General features: G+C 36.3%; 2 protein-coding genes and 1 pseudogene across 5 annotated transcripts; all 3 read left to right on the plus strand.

Moving 5' to 3' along the window:
• The first annotated feature begins 340 nt into the window (after positions 1-340).
• Positions 341-5,045, plus strand: LOC107760343 (RNA pseudouridine synthase 3, mitochondrial). Of its 4 annotated transcripts, none has more exons than XM_016578381.2 (10): positions 341-491; positions 1,325-1,671; positions 2,463-2,525; positions 2,683-2,841; positions 3,035-3,082; positions 3,174-3,254; positions 3,466-3,582; positions 3,743-3,844; positions 3,927-4,085; positions 4,633-5,045. In XM_016578381.2, the coding sequence occupies exons 2-10, from the start codon at positions 1,345-1,347 to the stop codon at positions 5,011-5,013; spliced, it is 1,437 nt and encodes a 478-aa protein (XP_016433867.1). In that variant the 5' UTR covers positions 341-491; positions 1,325-1,344; the 3' UTR covers positions 5,014-5,045. The 4 variants fall into 4 exon arrangements, with proteins under 4 accessions (XP_016433867.1, XP_016433864.1, XP_016433865.1 ...); XM_016578378.2 differs by having other exon boundaries at positions 344-491; positions 1,297-1,671; XM_016578379.2 differs by lacking the exon at positions 341-491 and adding an exon at positions 499-640 and having other exon boundaries at positions 1,297-1,671.
• Positions 5,046-7,913: 2,868 nt separating this feature from the next.
• LOC107760345 (glucan endo-1,3-beta-glucosidase 6-like) lies at positions 7,914-10,642 on the plus strand (annotated as a pseudogene).
• A 3,748-nt stretch (positions 10,643-14,390) lies between these two features.
• LOC107760334 (pentatricopeptide repeat-containing protein At4g31070, mitochondrial-like) lies at positions 14,391-17,554 on the plus strand. Its single transcript, XM_075238827.1, has one exon. It carries the CDS (start codon positions 14,573-14,575, stop codon positions 16,403-16,405), a length of 1,833 nt encoding a protein of 610 aa, XP_075094928.1. The 5' UTR covers positions 14,391-14,572; the 3' UTR covers positions 16,406-17,554.
• Positions 17,555-20,839: the final 3,285 nt, after the last annotated feature.

Below are 20,839 nucleotides of genomic sequence, written 5' to 3' on the forward strand. Positions count from 1 at the left end.
TATGGTTAATAAATAAAAACGAATTACATCTGGCACTGAAAGATGTATTAAACAAGAGTAACTATATGATGAATCTTAATTGCATTAATTATATACGTTCATCATTTTGTCATCAGAATTATGTTTGGTACTAAGTAAAATAATATTTTTAAATTTTTTCATATTTGGTTGGTTTAAATATTTAGAAAAATATTTTGTATTTCCTACCAAGAGCAGTAAAAATATTTTTCAAAATTTTCTTTCAACCTTCACAATTTCCTTTAGTTTTCAGTATTAATCCAATCAAAAAGGAACGAGAAGGACTGCAAGTTTGGGATGAAGGATTGAGGACACCTGATATTAAGGGGTCAAATTAGAAATAGGAATTATTGGGGTAAAATTTAAAAAGTCAAAAAGGGGTAAAACAAAATAAAAAGGAAAAACCAAATTCGGCCCGCTTTCAGCTTCAAATTACCTGCCGCTTGCGGTTCTTTCTCTGATAGAGTTAAATGGTACGCATGTTTCTCTTTCTCTGTCGCCTGCTTTTTCTATATATTTTCCTTTCTGTCCTATCTCTGATTTATGCTAAAACCCTCGTTCCTTAAGATTATTCTGTCTGTTTGTTTCCATTTCTCAAATAAAGCCGATATCACAATTCTGTGTAAGTTTTACTAGTTAATATATGCTTTATTTGCCTCCCACTTGTTATTAGCTTGAAGTTGTGATAGGTATATTAATTCGCACCCGATGCATAGAACAAATTTTCTGACTAACTATAGCAACCTTTCTTGTGTCGTTCATTAACATAAAGTGGTAGTGATGATATGAAATTATGGAGCTAACCTTTGTGGCAATATACAAGTAAATTGGGTAAAATTGATTGAACTGCTGGAAATTTGTCTTTCTAACTTAGTCTTTGGTGTTATGGTCAGAATGTGCATATATAATGGGATTAGACAATGTTAAAATAGTTTGGAAGGACGAACTACGTTGTGGGGTTATTCTGGCAACCTCTTTACTTAAGGTAGAAAAGAAAAGAATAGTCCGGTTCACTAAGCTCCTGCTATGCATATGGTCGGGGTGGGGCCAGACCATATTGGGTCGTATGTACGCAGTCTTACCTTGGATTTATGCAATAAGATGTTTCCGTGGCTTGACGTGACCCCCAACTTTACTGGGTATTGATTTGGCGGTCCTTCTCAGTATTTTAACCATGATAATTATGTGTTTTGTTTCTATTTGTACCATTTGTTTGTTTTGGATGGGGTTGTTTTGCATCTTCTTCTCTGGAATTAACTCAATGTTTCTAATTTTCAGAGGATAACTCATTTTCAAAAATTTCCAGATGATAACTTCTAGGATGTGATGAGGTGGGACAAAGATGTGAGTCGTTGCTTACTCTTTTTGGTCAGGCGCTACTCTAGATCTGTGGGCCATTCTGCATTAGCAAATCGTGGTCAACCTGTGATTCGAGTGTCAAACAGTATAACACATCTGGGCCGTCCAAAGGAGGGTGCAAAGCCTAGTCAGCTATTGTCTTTGCCCCCATTTCCTGGCCATCCTTTGCTGGGAAAGAAAGCGGCCACCAGTCCTGACCAACCATCTCGTCATGTTACTGCCATTAGCTGGATCAAATACTATTTTGATGAGATACCAGGCTCGGTCATCCAATCCCATTTTAATAAGGGTCTTGTAAGTATTAATGTATCTTTCCTTTTTCTATGTGAGTTTATTTGTATTTTTTCTTTAACATTTCCACCTAGTCAATATATGGTATTTTTTTTGTCTTTAGTTAATTACATTCCTCTTCCGGGGATTCGTTGTACAACTAGTACATAGACTATATTTATGGCTAAATACTAAACCTTGGAGACCAGGGTTCAAATCCCAACAGAGACAAGAAGCACTAGGTGAATTTTTACCATCTGTCTAACTTTTGGTGGGTAGAGTTACCTGGTATTTGTGCTGGTGGGAGGTAGAAGGTATCCGATCGAATAGGCGAGGTGCACACAAGCTGGCTTGAACACCACTGTTATCAATACTAGTAGCACAGTGCTTGTGACGAAGTGCCGTAGAGAAACATAAATATGCAAGCCACATAAGACAGTTTTATGGATAACCAATGACAAGTTCATTTGAACATGGATAAATGACATATGATAATAGCATGTTAACTTGTAATTTTGTTGTTCTTAGTCTTTATATGTGTTCATGGCTAGTTCAGACTTCAGACATAATATTGAAATTATGTCTCACGACAACTTCAAGAAGAGATATTTTGTTTCATAAGGTAGATAAAATCTGTTGGTTATAAAAAAGTAGATAAATCTGTTAAATGTGCATTTGTTCTGCTCCTCTTCTTCTCCTGAGTTTAGAATATGACATCTATCTTACCCTTTTGAAGGGCTAACGGCTATACTGTCTTATTTTCTTGCAGTGAATATAAATATTTCGACAGTTATCTTATCTTTCTTGATTTACAGGTTCAGTTAGAGTTTAATGAGTCATCTACAAGCAAGGAAGGACAAACAAGATTGCTGAGAAAGGTAGTGATGCTTATATGATTCTAGCAGTATAAGCTTCATTTTGGATATTGAAAGATGCAAACATCAAGTCCTAAGGGGCTCCTTCTATTTGTTTTTGGACCCGGGGTTACATTCCCAATGCATTCCCCTATTTTACAATTTCACAGTGAATTCACAGATTAAGCATTCTGAGGTCATGGAAGTTGGTGCAAGAGTTTATGTGCCCATATCTGTTGCTGAAACAAAAATCTCAAAACGATATGATGTTATACCTAGTGGCACTTTGTACCCCAATGCTGATGAGATAGCGTACTTGCAAAGGCTTGTATTTTACAAGGTATGTTTTTGTTTATCTGTTTGCTTTTCTGCAAATTTTACATTTGTTTTCCACTATTTGTGGTGACTAGAGATGATACAACCACTGTGGTTATTTGTGCTGCTTCTTATGTTCTTTTCACGAAATGATTTGGTGGAACTATGCACCAAGGTTATGCTTGTTTCCTGTAATTAATTAATTGTTCAAACTGTAGGACCCTGCCTTAATTGTGCTAAACAAGCCCCCTAAACTGCCTGTGAAGGTTAGATTCTAATGTATTCTTTGTTGGGCAATCTTGACTACCACAATTTTCAGCCTCTTGTCTTCATTTCTAATTATTAGAGTGACTTCAGGGAAACCTTCCCGTGCATAATAGCATGGATGCCTTGGCAGCTGCAGCATTGTCCTATGAATATGACGAGGGTCCTAGGCTGGTAAGTCAGCATTGCTGAAGTGCTATTAATCAAAACTTTGAAGATCTATTTACTTCTAATTTTCCTGAAGATATCTGGTGTCTTCTAGTAGTCAAAAAAGGGGAGTTATTTTTCGTTGGCAAAGAAGCAATTGTTGGGGTTAGAGATTTACGTTGTTGATGTTAATTTGGAATTAAGTTCAGCTTTGCTGATGATTGCATATATTGTCAAGGTACATCGTCTTGATAGAGAGAGCAGTGGCCTTCATTTAATGGGAAGAACAGAAGAAAGTATCTCCCACCTTCATTTGTTGTTCAGCAACGCAAAAAGGTCCAAGTCCCTGTCTAAGGTATTTAGTCTGCAACTGAATTTTCCATTTGTCTTTACTTCCTTTCCTTCTTCAAGGGAGAAATGATTGGTATTTTGTTGTGTGGGTGAGAATTCTGTTTTGACTTCATTGGTTGAGTAGGAATTTTTCTGTGATGCATAAAGCTCTGACTGGCATTCAGGCATGGAATGATGCATGTGGATCAACGTATCAGAGGTATTGGGCGTTGGTAATAGGTTCCCCCAAGGAGAAGGAAGGCATAATCTCTGCACCACTTACAAAGGTTTTCCATTTCCCTTGCTTACATTTGCAGGCTTCGGTCAAGTAGCATGAATATTCATTGTGCTTGTTTTCATTGATTGCAGGTGCTTCTTGATGATGGTAGAACTGAGAGAGTCATGTTGGCTCAGCACTCAGGATTAGAAGCTTCTGAGGAGGCTATTACAGAATATCGGTTGCTTGGTCCAATGATCAATGGATGCTCATGGATTGAGTTGCGCCCTCATACAAGTAGAAAACATCAGGTTCCTTTTACCTTTTTCTTTTACTATTTATGATCCTTGTAAAGGACAGTTCATCTTTTAAATTGTGAAGATATGTGTATAGATTTTTTAGTTGCGATCCCTGTGAAAAGCAGTGATTCTTCTAAGTTGCGGTGCTCTAAGAGATGCATAGTGTTTTTTTTATAATTGTAATCCCAAAATTAGGACCATTAGTAGGTCCAAGTAGAAAACTTGCTTGATGAACCCAAAATGAGAACAAGGGGAACTGATGAAGTTGCTTTCATAAAGCAGTATTATGATTGAGAAATATCTCTTGTATGCGGGTCTTTTCATTATTATCAGCATCTAAACTAGTGAGGTTGGCCCATTACAAACAGCAGTAAGCGAGTAGAAAGCTGCTTGACTACTGGATTTGTATGCCTAACTTTTCTTGGATTCCCAAACTCAAATGAATTGCGTGGGTAAATCAAACTGTAAGAGAAGGCGATACTTTTTTAATATTCTGATAGTTAGTTGTTGGTAAGGGAGGGGAATAGGAAAAATGATCCTGTTTTCTGTTACTTTGCAGCTTCGAGTCCATTGTGCTGAAGCACTTGGAACTCCAATTGTGGGTGACTACAAATACGGTTGGTTTGTTCATCGGAAATGGAAGCAGATGCCAAGAGTAGATGTTGAGCCGACAACAGGGAAACCCTACAGATTAAAGAGGCCGGAAGGTTTGGATGTTCAGAAAGGAAGTGTCTTATCTAAGGTTCCTTTATTACATCTGCATTGTAGAGAGCTTGTGCTCCCAAACATTGCCAAGTTTATTGAGCTTCACAGTCGAAAAACAAGAACTCGCTGTTTAAATGCAGATAATTGTTCAAAACCAGATCTCCTTCGGTTTGTAGCACCAATGCCATCTCATATGAAAATTAGTTGGAAGCTTATGTCCTCTTACTTGATATGAAAAATAACAAGTCTCCCTTGGTTTTTTCCTCATGCTTTGCTCTTTCAATTGTCTATGATCTGTCATATATTTTTCTGGGTCTCATCTTGTGAATACTTCTTCTGATGATCGCTAAATAGAAAAAAGGAAAAAATTGTTAAGTAATTCTGTTTTCAAAATTGGTAATGATTCCAAACTAGTGATATTCTCTATTCATCTTTACATTTGGATGGGAGTTATGGCATTAGCAACGGAATCTTTTTCGAATAAGCACTTTTTGTTGTTGCTAGCAAACAGGTTTTTATAAGAACATATAAGCAAAAAGCCAAGTCCTTTGTAAATAGCTCCATCTACCAACATAGATTAACCAATCTAATTGAAATCAGAGACCAACTAAAAAAGCAAATTAGCTAAAAACATGAAGTATTTGAAAAAGGAAAAATAGATATGAAGTAGGAGTACATTGGAAGAAAAACGGTTTAAATACTCTATTCATACCTTTATTGAATAAAAAGGAATATGGAAGAAAAATCAATTTAGGTGGATTCGCAATTAAATTAGAAAAAAATGTTAACTCAAAGAAAAAACCAGTTAACACTTAGAAAAGATACTGTAAACTTAAAGAAAACCAGCCAACCATTTGTGATATTAAATTCCACATCGGGAAAAAAGACAAAACCATTAACTATCCACCGGTAACCCTAAGCGAGTCCGGGCTGCACAACCTATCGGAGGCCTAAAATAAAATCTTAATAAGAGACCTTAATATATATATAATTTAATAAACATCATTTTTTTAAAAATTAGATAAGTGAGGATGTGAAATGAAAAAAAATAAGAACTTAGTTTTATAAAATACAGAAAATTAAATGAATTTAATGTTGATTGCATCACAACTGAAATGGGAGAACCCAGAAAACATAAGTGACTCCTTTTTTTAGTAAGTCCGTTTCTATATTTGGTAACAATTCAACTTTAGATTTTTCTTTTTACCATTAATGAGATGATTACTAGCCCAAAAACTTCTATGATTTATTTAAGATTACAAATTTCAAAAGCCTTTCTTTATTTCATAAAATCCATGTCCAGGCAAACACTTTCATATAAATTGGGACGGAGAGAGTATAATTTATGTAAGGAAAATAAATAATAAGTTAGATTATTAGATATAGTTATGTGACCAACTAATGAATAGAGAAATATAATTAAATAAAAAAGTAAAATAAGATTGACAGAAAACTATTTTAGTTATATTAATTAGAGGAAGAAATCGAGTTATTAAAAATTAATATGACAATAAAGAAATAAATTTATTAATAATAAAAAAAATTATATAAATAATATACTACTATATATAAAAAGATACTAGTAATTTTGGGCCCTTAAATGTTTGGGACCTAAAACAAGTGTTTGCTTTAGGGTCGGGCCGCCCCTGTGGAGAGTTTTGGTGCAACAATAAAGTTTCCAGCTATGAATTCGAGCCGTAAAAGTTCCATTTATACTTGTATTAGGAGGTGCGATTTTTCTTAGACTCTGTGTGAATACGAAATACCAGCAGTCTCGGAACAAAAACGTCATAAATGCTCTTTTCTTTATTTCCTTTTCCGTATTTGTTTCTCCTGCTTTTTCAATGTACCAAAAAAATTTGTTTCTCCTATTTATTCACGTTTTGCTTTTCTTTAACAAGAATTATTTTACTGTATATCCATATCATCCCTCACGGCTCTGTGTCTCTCCTTCTGTTCCATATATCGGTCCGCATTCCTTAGGGCACCTCGGTCGGAAAAATATTATTTTTATTGAATGTTTTAACTAAATTATATTCCCTCCGTTTCATGGGAACCTATTTTCATTTTAGTCTGTTAAAAAAAAGAACGACTATTTTCTAAATTTGGAAACAATTTAACTTAAACTTCCAATTCTACCTTAACGAGAAGCTACAAAAAATATTCTGGACCCCTTTTGACTTGTTTAGCACCATAAATTTCAAAAGTAATTATTTTTTCTTAAACTACGTGCCTAGTCAAACAAGTTCACATAAATTGGAACGGATGGAGTATAAATTTATCTTTGATCATATAATAAAATGAGGTAATATTATGTTTTTGATTGTGATTATGGAATAAAGTTAATATATGCACACGTATCATTAGTTTAGTGTAAATATTAATTACAAATAAGTTTTTCTTCCTTGATTCATGCATGGATCATTTAAAAAAAGATAATTTTATGAATTTAAAATTTTGAAAGTTGTAAAATTTTAAAGAATTAAAATTATGCGAATATTTATTAGTAGCATATTCAAAAAGAAAGAGTATAAATTGTGACGAAAAAAGTTCAATTAAGTGGCCAAAAAACATGCACGCACACTCTTTAGACTTGATTAAGATTCACACAAGAAAGAGAGAGAGAGAGAGAGGGGGAGATTCTTAGTTATTGACTAGGACAGAAGAATCTAGATCCTTAAACTCTTCATTATGTCTGTGATGACTCACTTTGGCCACTTCTGTTTCTTCTAGATAACTCTCTTTCTCTTCTTAGTTAGCCTTTCTGTATAATAAAACGAAAACTTTTTTTATGTTTAGCTTGAAATTTCTAGTGCATTATTATTGGTCAGTTTCTCCTTCTGCTTTCTCAGTTCCAACTCCTTTCTCCCTTTCCTTCCCACTATTATAATTTCAGTGTAATCACTTTACTTTTCTGTTTGGAAGTCAAATTTCAGACTAGCTAAATATAGTCTGTGATTTTACTCTTCTTTGCTCTGATTTTCTAGTACCATTTCCTTTGAAGCTCCAGAACATATGTTCTTCCTCATGTATTGCTGTGTTATAAGAAAATCTTGCATTTTCCCTTATCTGTATCTCAGTTTTTGTATAATATCTAGCTCTATTTTTGCTATAGTTCCATTTTGGATGCTTTTTTGTTCATAATTACATTGATTTAGCTTCTGCTGACTCTCAATCTTGTAGCTAGAACTCACTTGGTTATAAAAAGAAAAGAACTTTCTTTAGTTCTTGAATTTTGTTTTGTTTTTGGGGTGGTGTTATCTAGCAGAGGTTGTTGGCAAAATGGGATCTTTTGCTTTTTCTAAGTCATTTGGGGTGTTATGTCTTGTAACCTTGTTAATGGTTTCCATATTGCATTTAGTTAGTGGGATAGGTGCCAATTGGGGTACTCAATCAACACACAATTTGCCCCCTGAGATAGTAGTCAAAATGCTAAAGGACAATGGGTTCCAAAAGGTTAAGCTTTTTGATGCTGATTATGACACACTTAAGGCTTTGGGCAATTCTGGCATTGAAGTTATGGTTGGTATTCCTAATGACATGCTTACAACCTTAGGTAGCTTGAAAGCTGCTGAGAAATGGGTTCCCAAGAATGTATCTGTCCATCTCTCTGACAACAATGTGAACATCAGGTAAACCTCTCTCACTTGCTCATGTTTCTTTCACTTTTACTTAGTTTAGTTTTGGTTAGTTCTATCTAAGAAAGCTCAAACCTATATTTGCCAGCATTATGTATATTTCACATTGCTGTATGAAAAAGTTCCCATAGACAATGAGCTTGGCTACATACTAGTTGGGGGATAGGCGGAGCAAGGATTTGAAGTTTATGGGTTCTTAATTTGTAATCGAACTCATAACTCGTCTTAGTTAAAGGGTTCACAATTAAATATTTATATATGTTTAATTGATTTCCTTACACAAATACAAGGTATAAGCAAAAGCTACTGGGTTCGCCCGAATCACTAGCTCCGCCCCTGAGTTGGGGGAGTCGTATTTCAGCATATTGGGGAGTGACTAAGCATTACGGACCTACCTTTTTAATGCATAGGCCAAACTCTAAATTCTCATAAACTAGGTTGATAATTGATTGAGCTTAACAAGGTTGCTATATTTTATGGGTTTGAGAATTGAGACTATCGCATTCTGTCTGACTATGTTGCTTGGATACGTGTTTGGGCACCCGACATGGCCATGGGTGTGGATCAAAGAAGTCGGATTTGTCATCTATGTAAAGTTGTGAGCAAATTCTGTTTGTAAATTCAAGTATAAGAAACCTCTACTAGAGAGTGAATGCCAATCAACTATGGTTGCCGGGGTTCAAGAGACAGTATTCCACTGAACTCATAGTAACAAGATTGATTATATCCTGTTCTTTTTTTCATATAACCAATCTCGTTCTGTTTTGTTCTGTATATTGTATGCAAGACCATGACCTCCACTTGAATTAAATGACCTTGTCTTAAATATATGTTGTATTATAAGCGTAGACCTCAATGTGTACATACGCTGTGTTTGATTTTGTAGGTACGTTGCAGTTGGAAATGAGCCTTTCTTGGAAACATATAATGGAAGTTATCTAAGAACAACTTTTCCTGCTCTACAAAATGTCCAAACTGCACTCGTAAAGGCTGGCCATGGTGATCAAGTGAAGGCACCGTCCCCCTCAATGCCGATGTTTATGAGAGTGCTAGTAGCTTGCCATCAGGTGGTGATTTTAGAGCAGACATCCATGACTTTGTGATCCAAATAGTCAAGATCTTAAGCGATAATGGTTGCCCTTTTACTATCAATATCTACCCATTCATAAGCCTCTATACAGATTCCAACTTTCCGGTTGAATATGCATTCTTTGATGGAAATGCAACACCTCTAAACGATGGCGGGACAATCTACACCAACATGTTTGATGCAAATCATGACACTCTCGTGTGGGCTTTAAAGAAGAATGGGTTCGGGAACTTACCTATTATAGTCGGAGAAATTGGTTGGCCCACAGATGGGGACCGCAATGCTAACTTACAATTAGCGCAGCGTTTCAACCAAGGGTTCATGGCTCATATATCAGAAGGAAAAGGCACCCCTATGAGGCCTGGGCCTGTTGATGCCTATCTGTTTAGTTTAGTTGATGAGGATGCAAAAAGTATCCAACCTGGGAATTTCGAACGTCACTGGGGAATATTCACCTATGATGGGCGACCAAAATACTCACTAAACCTTGGCACCACAAATTCTGGATCTTTAGTTCCAGCTAGTAATGTGAAGTATTTGGAAAGAAAATAGTGTGTGCTCAAGCCTGACGCTAAGCTTGATGACCCCCAGATTGCGCCTAGTGTTAGTTATGCTTGTGCGCGTGCTGATTGCACAAGCCTTGGTTATGGGACATCGTGTGGAGGCCTGGATGCGCGAGGAGACGTTTCATATGCATTCAACAGCTACTATCAGATAAACAATCAGCTCAATGACGCCTGCAAGTTCTCAGGGCTTGGGACAATCACAAAGTCGGATCCATCTACGCCTAGTTGCAAGTTTGGGATCACGATCGAACCATACTATGGAGGTGCAGAACAAAAATTTGTCTATACAAGGATGTTATTGTCTCTGATTCTCTTGCTATGGACAATTTTGTGACGTTCTACACCTCTTTTTTTTAGCTATCTAATTTGTTTATAGAAATAGTTGTTACCCTGCAATGTAGTACCATACGCTAGTGATTTGTCTTCTTTAGAAGCTCTTTGCATGAGGAACATAATGTTTGCTTCTTTAGAAGCTCATTTCATATCGGGTTTAACTTATATATACTGACCGCATAAAAAATATTTGTATTATTAATTCAGTGTATTTTATTCTGTTAAAATCTTTGCACGAATCACGTCATTTCTTTTGTTGAATGCTTTCGAAGTTTGCATGATCCGTTAATTCCTCTATGGATCTGGAGTCGCAAATATATATATATGAGAATTTTTTTTAGTGATGTGACAATTATTATCCCTGATAAATCAAATAACCTTACATCGATTTATAAATCTCAAGCGTATTTTAACCTTAATATGACTAATTAAAATAATACATAAATCACTCCTTAATAACTTCATTATAGAAGATACAAAATTCGAGCAATTTTGTTACGTTCTACCGTTGTTATGCCAAAATAAAAGATTTTACATGAGCTCCCATTCTGCAGCGTGGTGACATGATCGCTAAGGGAGTGACATCGAGTATAGATAGGGTTAAATCTGCATGGTTGGTACAAATACATAGGTCCCTTTCCTTCTCTTTTGGATGAATGAGGTGGTTTAGAAGGCGCTTTCCGACAAATTAAAGAACATGTTGGTTAAAATGTTTTCATTTTCAGTTTGGTTCAATTTTTCATTTTTCTTGAACACCCTTACAGCTTGTTTGGATGATTGTAATGTATCGTTTCATAATGTATTGTATTATATTGTATTGTATTGTATTGTATTGTACTATATCGTTTTGTTGTATACAATGTTTGGATAGATTATATTGTTTGCTGTCGTTTCATTATATTATGCACAAATATGAAGAATAAACTTGCAATATTATAAACAAAAAGTAAGGTACGAGATAGAATTATTATATAAAAAGGTAGGGTAAAGGATAAAATAGGATTATTTAATAATAAGGAAGAGCAAGATGAGAGAAAAAAATAAGGTAACGACGCTGTCACGACCCAATTTCACCTATAGGTCGTGATGGCGCCTAACACTATAGTTAGGCAAGCCAACTAATAAATTAAACATATAGCGATAAATTTTAAATCTAATAAAAATAATAAGACACCAAATTCTACCAATGTGTGTGCCAAGACCTGGTATCACAAGTGTATGAGCATCTAGTAGATTATACAAAACCTCAAATATTGTCTGAAATAAAAATAGACAGAATGAAAAATACAAGGAGAGACACTGGTAGCTGCAGAACGGCTCAGAAAGGCAGCTCACCACTATGCCCCTGGATAACGTGGGTGTAAGACGATAGGTCCCCCACTAGTACTTGCCTCAGGTCCTGCACAAAAAGTGCAGCAAGTATAGTATGAGTAGGTAAATAACGTGTACCCAGTAAGTATCAAGCCTAATCTCGAAGTGATAGAGACGAGATGGCCGACTTTGACACTCACTAAGGATCAACAATAATAAATGGAATAGATTATAATTATTCAAATCAGCATGATTCACAGAGTTAACAATAATTTTATTCAATTAGCAGAAATAATAAAAATCCTTCAAATGCAACAATTTCCAATCTATTAATTAAATCCTTCACTTTCAATAAATTTTCGATTTATCAAATAGCTTTACAAGCTGCAATAAATTGTCCAAGTATCGTGTAATTATTATTATTATTATTAAGCACGATTTCTGCTGAGGTCGTACAGCCCGATCTAGAGTTTCGTGTACACTGCCGAGGGACATGCGGCACGATCCATAGATGCATCTATCCTGCCGAGTCGTTCGGCCCGCTCCACAAAAAAGGAGGACATTTTCATATGAACCTGCGGAAGGAGAGTATATTTATTATAAGATAAATTAGAGAGGAAGAACAATTTCTCTTAACAATTAATTAATTTAAACAGAAAATCAAGTATATGAGATTTCCACCCTTTAATATTTTTATCTAACAATTCACAATATATATATATATATATATATATATATATATATATATATATATATATCAAATAATATTAATTAAACAAAGAATACAATTTACACAAGTAATTCATGCTTTGAGTCCTAAACTACCCGGACTTTAGCATTAATAGTAGCTACGCACGGACTCTCGTCACCTCATGCATACATAGCCCCCACAATTAGCAACAATTATTACTTTAATTACCTATGGGATAATTTTCCCCTCACAAGTTTAGACAAGAGACTTACCTCGTCTTGCTCCAATTTAATCCTCTAAAGGCCTTTTCCACGATTATCCAACTCTCTCTAGCTCGAATCTAGCCAAAATAATTCGATATAATCACTAAAAATTTTAGGAATCAATTCTATAAGAAAATACTACATTTTTAATAAAAATTTCGAAATTAATTAAAAATTCGTCTGTGGGGTCTATGTCTCGGAATCCAGCGAAAGTTACGAAATATGAATGCCCACTCAACCACGAGTTAACCTATACCAAAATCACTAAATTCCGATAGCAATTCGGCCCTCAAATCCTCAAATCTATCTAAGAGGGTTTTCAAACTTTTCCAACTCAATTCACCAATTAAATGATAAAAATAGTGATGGATTCGGGTAATTTAACCAATATTGAGTTAAGAACACTTACCCCGTTGTTTTCTCTGAAAATCTCCCAAAAATCGCCTAAATCCGAGCTCCAAATCGTTAAAAATGTAAAATGGGAACTTAAACTCTCTGCCCAGTAATTTCTTCTACGCGATCGCGAACTTTCTCACGCGATGGCGTAGCACAAATTTTTCTGCCCAGAAAATAACTCTACGCGATCGCGGAAAAATCCCACGCGATCGCGAAACACAGTCTCAACAAGCCTACGCGATCACAAACCTCCTCACGCGATCGCGAAGCATTAAGCGCATGGTGAGCTTCTGCTTCATTTCCTCTTCGCGAACACAGCCTTAGCCACGCATTCGCATAGCACAACTGAATCCAACCTACACGATCGCGGACTTGCCCACGCGATCGCATAGAAAAAATTCTCAGCTGCCCAATTAAGCCTATGCGATCGCAACCCAATCCACGCGATCGCGTATAAGGAAATCAGAAGAAAATTTACAGCAGCTATTACCAATGTTCCAAAAATCAAAAATGATCTGTTAGCCGTCCGAAACTCACCCGAGCCCTTCAGGACCTCGACCAATTATACCAACAAGTCATAAAATATCATACGAACTTAGTCGGAACCTCAAATCACATCAAACAATGCTAAAATCACGAATCATCCTCCAATTCAAGCTTAATGAAACTTAAGATTTCCAACTTCTACATTTGGTACCTGAACCTATCAAATCAAGTCCGATTGACCTCAAATTTTGCACACAAGTCACAAATGACATAACGGAGTTATGTAAATTCTCGGAACTGGATTCCGACCCCGATTTCAAAAGGTCAACTCCCCGGTCAAACTTCCAAACTTAAATTCCTATTTTAGTCATTTCAAGCCTAATTTAGCTACGGACTTCCAAATGAAATTCCGAACACGCTCCTAAGTCTAAAATCACCATACAGAGCTGTTGGAATCGTCAAAATTCTATTCCGGGGCCGTTTTCTCAAAATGTTGACCGAAGTCAAATTTGCCCTTTTAAAGCCAACTTAAGGAACCAAGTGTTCCGATTTCAACCCAAACACTTCCAAATCCCGAACGAATCATCCCCGCAAGTCATAAATCATTAAAAGCATATACGGAAAGTTTTATTTTAGGGAACAGGGTTCTAAAAGTCAAAATGACCGGTTTGGTCATTACAAACGCGAACACACCAAATCGGTTGTTCCATAAAGTGGCACTTTTCGTCGTTACATAACAACGAATTTAACGATATGATACAATAAAATTTAAGTAACAATCAAAACAAATATTATAGTTAAAAGTAACAATACCACATAATATAACAAGTAACAACCATCCAAACAACTGTTAGACTAAACTGTTATGTTCGCCATCTGTACAGTACATAACCTGTCCGTTCTTGTCTGTAAAATATGATAAGTAGACAATTAACTCATGCTAAAGATGGTCTGAAACTTGCCCAGAGAAGCTGGAGTGGAAATGGCCGAGAGAAGTAATCAGTTTGGACAAATAGTAAAATGGGAAAACTAATCGGAAGGTCACTATCAACTTTAGCATCATCATCATCCTTTTCAGATATTCACAACACGATCAATCAATTGGTTCTGAAGGGACAATATGATCAAGCGCTTGAACTTTACAGTGCAAAAGTTCACTGCTTTTCCAACTCCCATGCAAATACCACCTTCCTTCTTCCTTCAATCATCAAGGCTTGTGCTCATTTGAAAACCCATCAATTCTTCGGCTGTCAGCTTCACTGCTATGTACTTAAAAATGGGTATTCTTCAGAATCCACAATATCCAATTCTCTTATATCAATGTATGCAAAATTCTCTGATACAAAATCTGCATACCAACTGTTTGATACAATGCCGAAGAGAGATACCATCTCCTGCAATTCCATGATAAATTGCTATTATCAAAATGGGTATTTATTTCAGTCATTGGAGTTGTTTAAGGATATGTATGTACAGGGTTTTACGCCAAAGCCTGAGTTAATGGCTTGCATTTTATCTGCATGTGTTGAGACCAAGAATTTGAAACTAGGAAGAGCTATCCATGCTCTTACAATAGTTGATGAAAGAATAGAAAATTCAATTTTCTTTCTAACTGCATTGGTAGACTTCCATTGGAAATGTCGTGAGCCTGATTCGGCTTACCATGTTTTTCAGAGAATGGAAGTGAGAAACGAGGTATCATGGACTGCAATGATATCTGGATGCATAGCTGAGGAGTTGTATGCCAAAGCACTTGAATTATTTCGCACAATGCAGGTGGAAGATATTAAACCAAATAGAGTTACATTGACTAGTATATTACCAGTTTGTGCTGAGTTGGGTGCAGTAAAGTATGGAAAAGAGATTCATGGATATGCATTTCGCCATGGATTTGACTCGGATTCTCAATTTTCATCTGCTATTGTACACATGTATTCTCAATGTGGGGAAACATTGTGGGGTATAAAGAAAATATTCAACGGTTCAACTAAAAAAGATGTGGTATTGTGGACTGCTATCATAACAAGCTATTCTCGAAATAAATCTAGATGTCGAGAAGCTATAGAGCTTTTCAATGAGATGCAGCTGAGTGGAATTCGACCAAATGATGTTACTTTATTGGCGGTAATCTCTGCTTGTACTAATCTGTTATCAGTATCTCATGGCCGAGGAATGCATGGCTATGTTTTTAGAAGTGGTCTTAATTCACGGTTGTTCATTGGTAACTCCTTCATAAATATGTACTCAAAATGTGGTTTTCTTATGGACTCTGCTCAAGTTTTCCAAGAGATGGCTATAAGAGATTCTGCATCATGGAGTGCATTAGTCAGTGCTTATGGGACTCATGGTTTTGGAGATAAAGCCTTGGATCTTTTTCATGAGATGAAAGAGAGTGGGATAAAGATTGATTCCATTGCATTACTTACAGTTTTATCAGCTTGTAATCACTGTGGTCTTTTTGAGGAGGGAAAAAAGCTCTTTGATGAAGCGTCAAAGGATAAGAGCTTCTCAATGACTGTGGAGCTCTATGCTTGCTACATTGATCTCCTGGGAAGGGCAGGTAAGCTAGAAGATGCTAGTGAAGTCATTAGCAGAATGCCTATGAAACCTAGCAACAGAATTTGGAGTTCACTGATTGCGTCTTGTAAATTACATGGAAGACTGGAAGTTGCAGAACATTTGGCTCACAGACTCACCAACTCTGAACCCGGAAATGCTGCTAATTTTGCTTTATTAAGCTTGGTATATGCTGAATCTGAAAACTGGCCTGGAGTGGAAGATGTAAGGCGAGAAATGAAAGAAAGAAAGCTAAGAAAAAGCTACGGGTTCAGCAGAATTGAGATAGATGAATAGATATTGTAATCCTTCTGAGCACTCAACAACTCTGAGCTGGATAGGTAGACTTTGCACCGTGACATTCACTGCAAGGGAAGAATATTGAAAAATGGGTAAATTCTAGTAATAGGCCCATGGCACACATCTCAGAATTGCATCTATCCAAAGTGTAGAGGTAAAGAGTGACTGTTAGATTAGAACGTTTAGTGGGTACATTAGTTTCAGTTTCCAAAAACTAATCATGATTCAAGATTGATGCACCTTAGAGACGCTCATGCCTGCAGTCCCATGCAAGGAGTTGAGTTTGTTCGAGTTCAATGAGAAAGTATGAGAAAAGGATGATGTGATTCGCTGCTTAACATTTTGATTTGTGAGTCTTGAACAACTCGAAAGACCAGGGGCACTAAGAAATAGAGTTTTTAATCAAAATTCTTCTTATGTTTGGGTAAGTCTTTGTCCTTATTATATAGTCTTGATCGCATATAATCCTTTAAGTTTGTTAAAGTTGAGCACATATGGTCCATTTAATACACAAAACGAAGCTGAAAATTTAACAGCTCCGTCCCATCATGCAATGCACTTGATTCTGAAGAAGAATCTGAGAGCAAGAAGCCATTTTACTATAGGTCAAATGGCTCTCCTTATACCAAATCTAGAGTGAGTTTTGACAAAAACACTTCAGATGCCTCCCCTACTGGTTCCACAAGAGAAGTGCAGGAAGGGATAGATACGAGGGTCAGGTGGCTAAAGAGGAAAATAGATGATACAATAGAAGGCCAAGGCCAAGCCAAAATCAGCTCGGAGGAGACCTCCGCTACCGCCTATGGTCATGAGGACCTGGATAGTTAGAAGAAGCCATGTTCATTCATCATAATTGATTAATTACATTGTCTGAGCAACGATAAAGTTGTCTCTGTGTAACCTGTAGCTCACAAGTTCGACCCGTGGAAGCAACCACTAATGCTTGTATCATGGTAGGCTGTCTACATCATATACCCTTTGGGGTGCGGCCCTTTCATGTACCTACGTGAACGCGGGATATCTTGTGCATCGGACTACTCCTTGTAGCTTATTACTGGTTTGGTTCTCACCGTAGTATAAATACAGCTTATCACATCACTGCGTTGTAAGTCACTAGTTATGTGAAATTTACTTCTTTATTTAACATATATAAAGCTCTTACATTATTTACATACAACAACAACAACCCAGTGAGTTCCCACAAGTGGAGTCTGGGGAGGGTAGAATGTAGGCAGACTTTACCCCGACCCTCGGCTCAAGAAAATAAAAAGAGACGAGAGACAAGAGAGAGAGACAATATGTTAGTACCATCAACAGAACCATATGAGTAATAACAACAGCATAAGAACCAGAAAATAGATGAAAAACAATAACAAAAACCAGTGAATAAAGCCCGATACTATGAAAAACGAAAGAATAGTGTGGACACAACAATAATTGGTAGTAGCCTAGGACCCAACCTTATCAGATCAGCCTCCCCCCGGACAAACCTTATTTACATGCCATAGCTATAATTGTCCGAGCTCGTTCTGAACTCAAGCTTTTCTTTTATGCTGCATCTTAAAGAACCGTTATTAATTGTAGTTAATTTGAAAACTACACAAACTAAGGTCTATCTTTTTCTTTGATGGGTAATGGAAGAGAATAAGGTGGAAAGTCCAAGAGTAGGAAATCATTAATAATAACTGAAAAGCTTTTCTTAAAGCTACGTCCCAACCAGAAAAATCATTCTTCTCTACTGTTTTCTTCTTCTTTGTATTGCAGGATGTAAGAGCTGTTGAAGTTTCTGTTTATGCATATGTTAAGCAGACAATATGTGCTCAATTTTAGTAAACTTATAAGGATTATATGTGTGCCAGAGTACATGAAAGGGACAAAATAGACCACTTCAAAAATAAGGGCCAATTTTGGTTAAAGAACTCTTAAAAAAATTCTGCCTTTGCACAAAAATCAAGCTTGGTCCAAGGGGATTAAGGATGTGATATAATTATTGAATGCTATAGAATGATCCTTCCCCTTTTTTTGTGTGTGCGCGCGTGGGGGGTAGGATTACAAAACCAATTCTCCCCATAAAGAATATAAGCAAGCTGGTGATTTTATTCCAGAGAATTGCTACACGAGAGAATTGTATCCTTTCAGTACAGCAATACAATCAGTACATCAATCGACATCCTGAATCCATATGCAGAAGAACAGCTAAAGATCCACCTTCACTAACGTGTGCGGCTCTTTGGATTACATTCCAAAGTTAGAGCTGAAAAATTGAGTCGAACTCTTACCTGATGAACAAGGCAATCACGTAAATAATGATTTTGAAGATGGCCACATTTGCTCATATGTTAATAATATAGCACATCATAATTTCAAAAATACTCCTCAAATAACTCGATGACATTGCAATATGGCTCATTTGTCAATAATAATCTCAAAAATACTTAAAGAACTCGGTCTTCTAGTCCTTTTAATCCTCCCCACCACCGCGCCAAAATTACATGGCTTTTCTGGATAAGCAGTGTTAGGACTTGGAGAGATAAAAGGAACAAAGAGAACAGTGTAGGGAAAGATAACACAGAGGGTGCAGTACAGTAAAAAGGAAGTTATAAGAAATATGCCCGATTGCAGGGAAGAAATTATGCCTAGGCTTCATGATACACTAATATCCTTCACACATAATTCAACTTAGAAGATAACAGCTTTGGTATTAGCTGAAGCATCCCGAGGTTATATGTTGACAACAAAATCATATCGGAAAAAATATCCGAGTTTGGACAATGAAATCTAGATGTTCAATTTATTGAATCCAAAGCAGATAGATTCTGAATTTAGCTTTGATTGGCAACAGTAGGATCAAGTAAAGTACAAATTACCTATCAGTCTATGTTGCGCAGACTCTCCAAAACAGCTGCCGCACTCGTTGTCGGATCCTCCAAAAATACACTATTTTTGGAGGATCCGACACGTACCCAATATTTTCGGAAAGTTCGAGCAACATAGCTATCAGTTATGCAAACAAAACTGAAACAAAAAAATCTGGCAGAAAATTGGTAGCATGATAAAATGCTGATTAGATAGCTGCTTGCAACTCCACTCCACATTTTGAATCTGAGAACTTGCAGAATACAGTGCAATGTTGTCACTCAGGGGCAGGTAAAGTGTGTGCAGTTCCCATTATCTAGCTTAATTTCAGGGCATTAAGCTATTTGGAAACGAAAAATTCCCTCTTATGCTCAGGAAGTTCCAATCTAAGGTACTTTCACAATGTATTTAGTCTGGTCCTATGGTTGCATCAATTCTTCATTTGATTTGACGACAAATCTAAAGGTGTATGACATGATTTATATGAGTATAGATATTTTGTGTTCAAAATACAATTTGCTAAAAATGAAGAAATGCTAATCAACAACAACAAACCCAGTGTAATCCCACATGCGGGGAAGAAATGCTAATCGGAAGCACAAAAAGAAATACTTAGATGCTTGCACCACAATGAATATCTTTAATCTGTAAACATCACAAACTTTAGAAGATAAGCAAAAGGTCTGCAAATACCTAAAATTTGTGCCCAAACTTTCTGCTCTAATTAGCATTGGCAGACACTCCCGTCTTACTATCAGTCTCAGAGCTGGATTTTGGTGGAGGTACATAAATTCTAGCTCTTCTCAAAATTACAGAAACAACCCAGTGCTTACGCTTGCTCAATGGTCTTGAATGATCTAACTTTACCTGAATTTACAAATTTCAATAAATAACTCAACATCTTATTCAAAGTTAAGAACAAATCAAGCTAGAAACTTTCCCTAGAGAAATATAAAAAAATGTATAATTACATACGCGGTCGCCGATGTTGCATTCGTCGTTCTGGTCATGAGCCATGAATTTAGAGGTGCGCTTCACATAGCGATTATAAAGCTTGTTGTGGAAGAGTCTATCTACAGCCACCACTACTGATTTCTGCATTTTGTTTGACACTACTGTTCCCACCACCGGTTTCATCCTTCCTCCGCCTCGTTATCTCCGCCTTAAACCCTACCGACTACAGAGCAGAACCGGAACTAGCTCCATTTTTGCTTTTTTAGTTCTTTTGTAGGACTGAATTTCTGTTTTTGCTTCATTAACCTCGTAACTTAAGGATAAATGTCAATGTAGTCCCAAACTTTTTGAAAATTCAAGGGGCGATACGCATTTTTTATTTTTCAATCTCTTACTTTAGAATCTACGTTTTACCTCCTTAATTTATTGTGGATTGCAATAACTCCCTTGTATTATAAAAAAAATGAATCTTTTCCTTGAATGTGTTGAGAACTTAAAATGTGACGTGACGGACATCTTTTTTCATAATAGTAGGTGTCATTTAGCAAATGTATGGAATTTAAGTAAGAGATTTAATTTGTCTATTACCTAAGTACTAGGAGAAAATATATGACATTGATA

This window comes from Nicotiana tabacum, chromosome 2 (genome assembly GCF_000715075.1).
Source record: "Nicotiana tabacum cultivar K326 chromosome 2, ASM71507v2, whole genome shotgun sequence".
Classification (NCBI taxonomy): Eukaryota; Viridiplantae; Streptophyta; class Magnoliopsida; order Solanales; family Solanaceae; genus Nicotiana; species Nicotiana tabacum.

What these genes read in the sequence shown, in the direction of transcription:
- LOC107760343 (XM_016578381.2), top strand. Translation starts at nt 1,345, where the DNA reads ATGAGGTGGGACAAAGATGTGAGTCGTTGCTTACTCTTTTTGGTCAGG. An exon ending in CCCATTTTAATAAGGGTCTT is followed by an intron (nt 1,672 to 2,462) that starts GTAAGTATTAAT and finishes CTTGATTTACAG; the next exon opens with GTTCAGTTAGAGTTTAATGA. An exon ending in ATGACGAGGGTCCTAGGCTG is followed by an intron (nt 3,255 to 3,465) that starts GTAAGTCAGCAT and finishes TATATTGTCAAG; the next exon opens with GTACATCGTCTTGATAGAGA.
- LOC107760334 (XM_075238827.1), top strand. Translation starts at nt 14,573, where the DNA reads ATGGGAAAACTAATCGGAAGGTCACTATCAACTTTAGCATCATCATCA.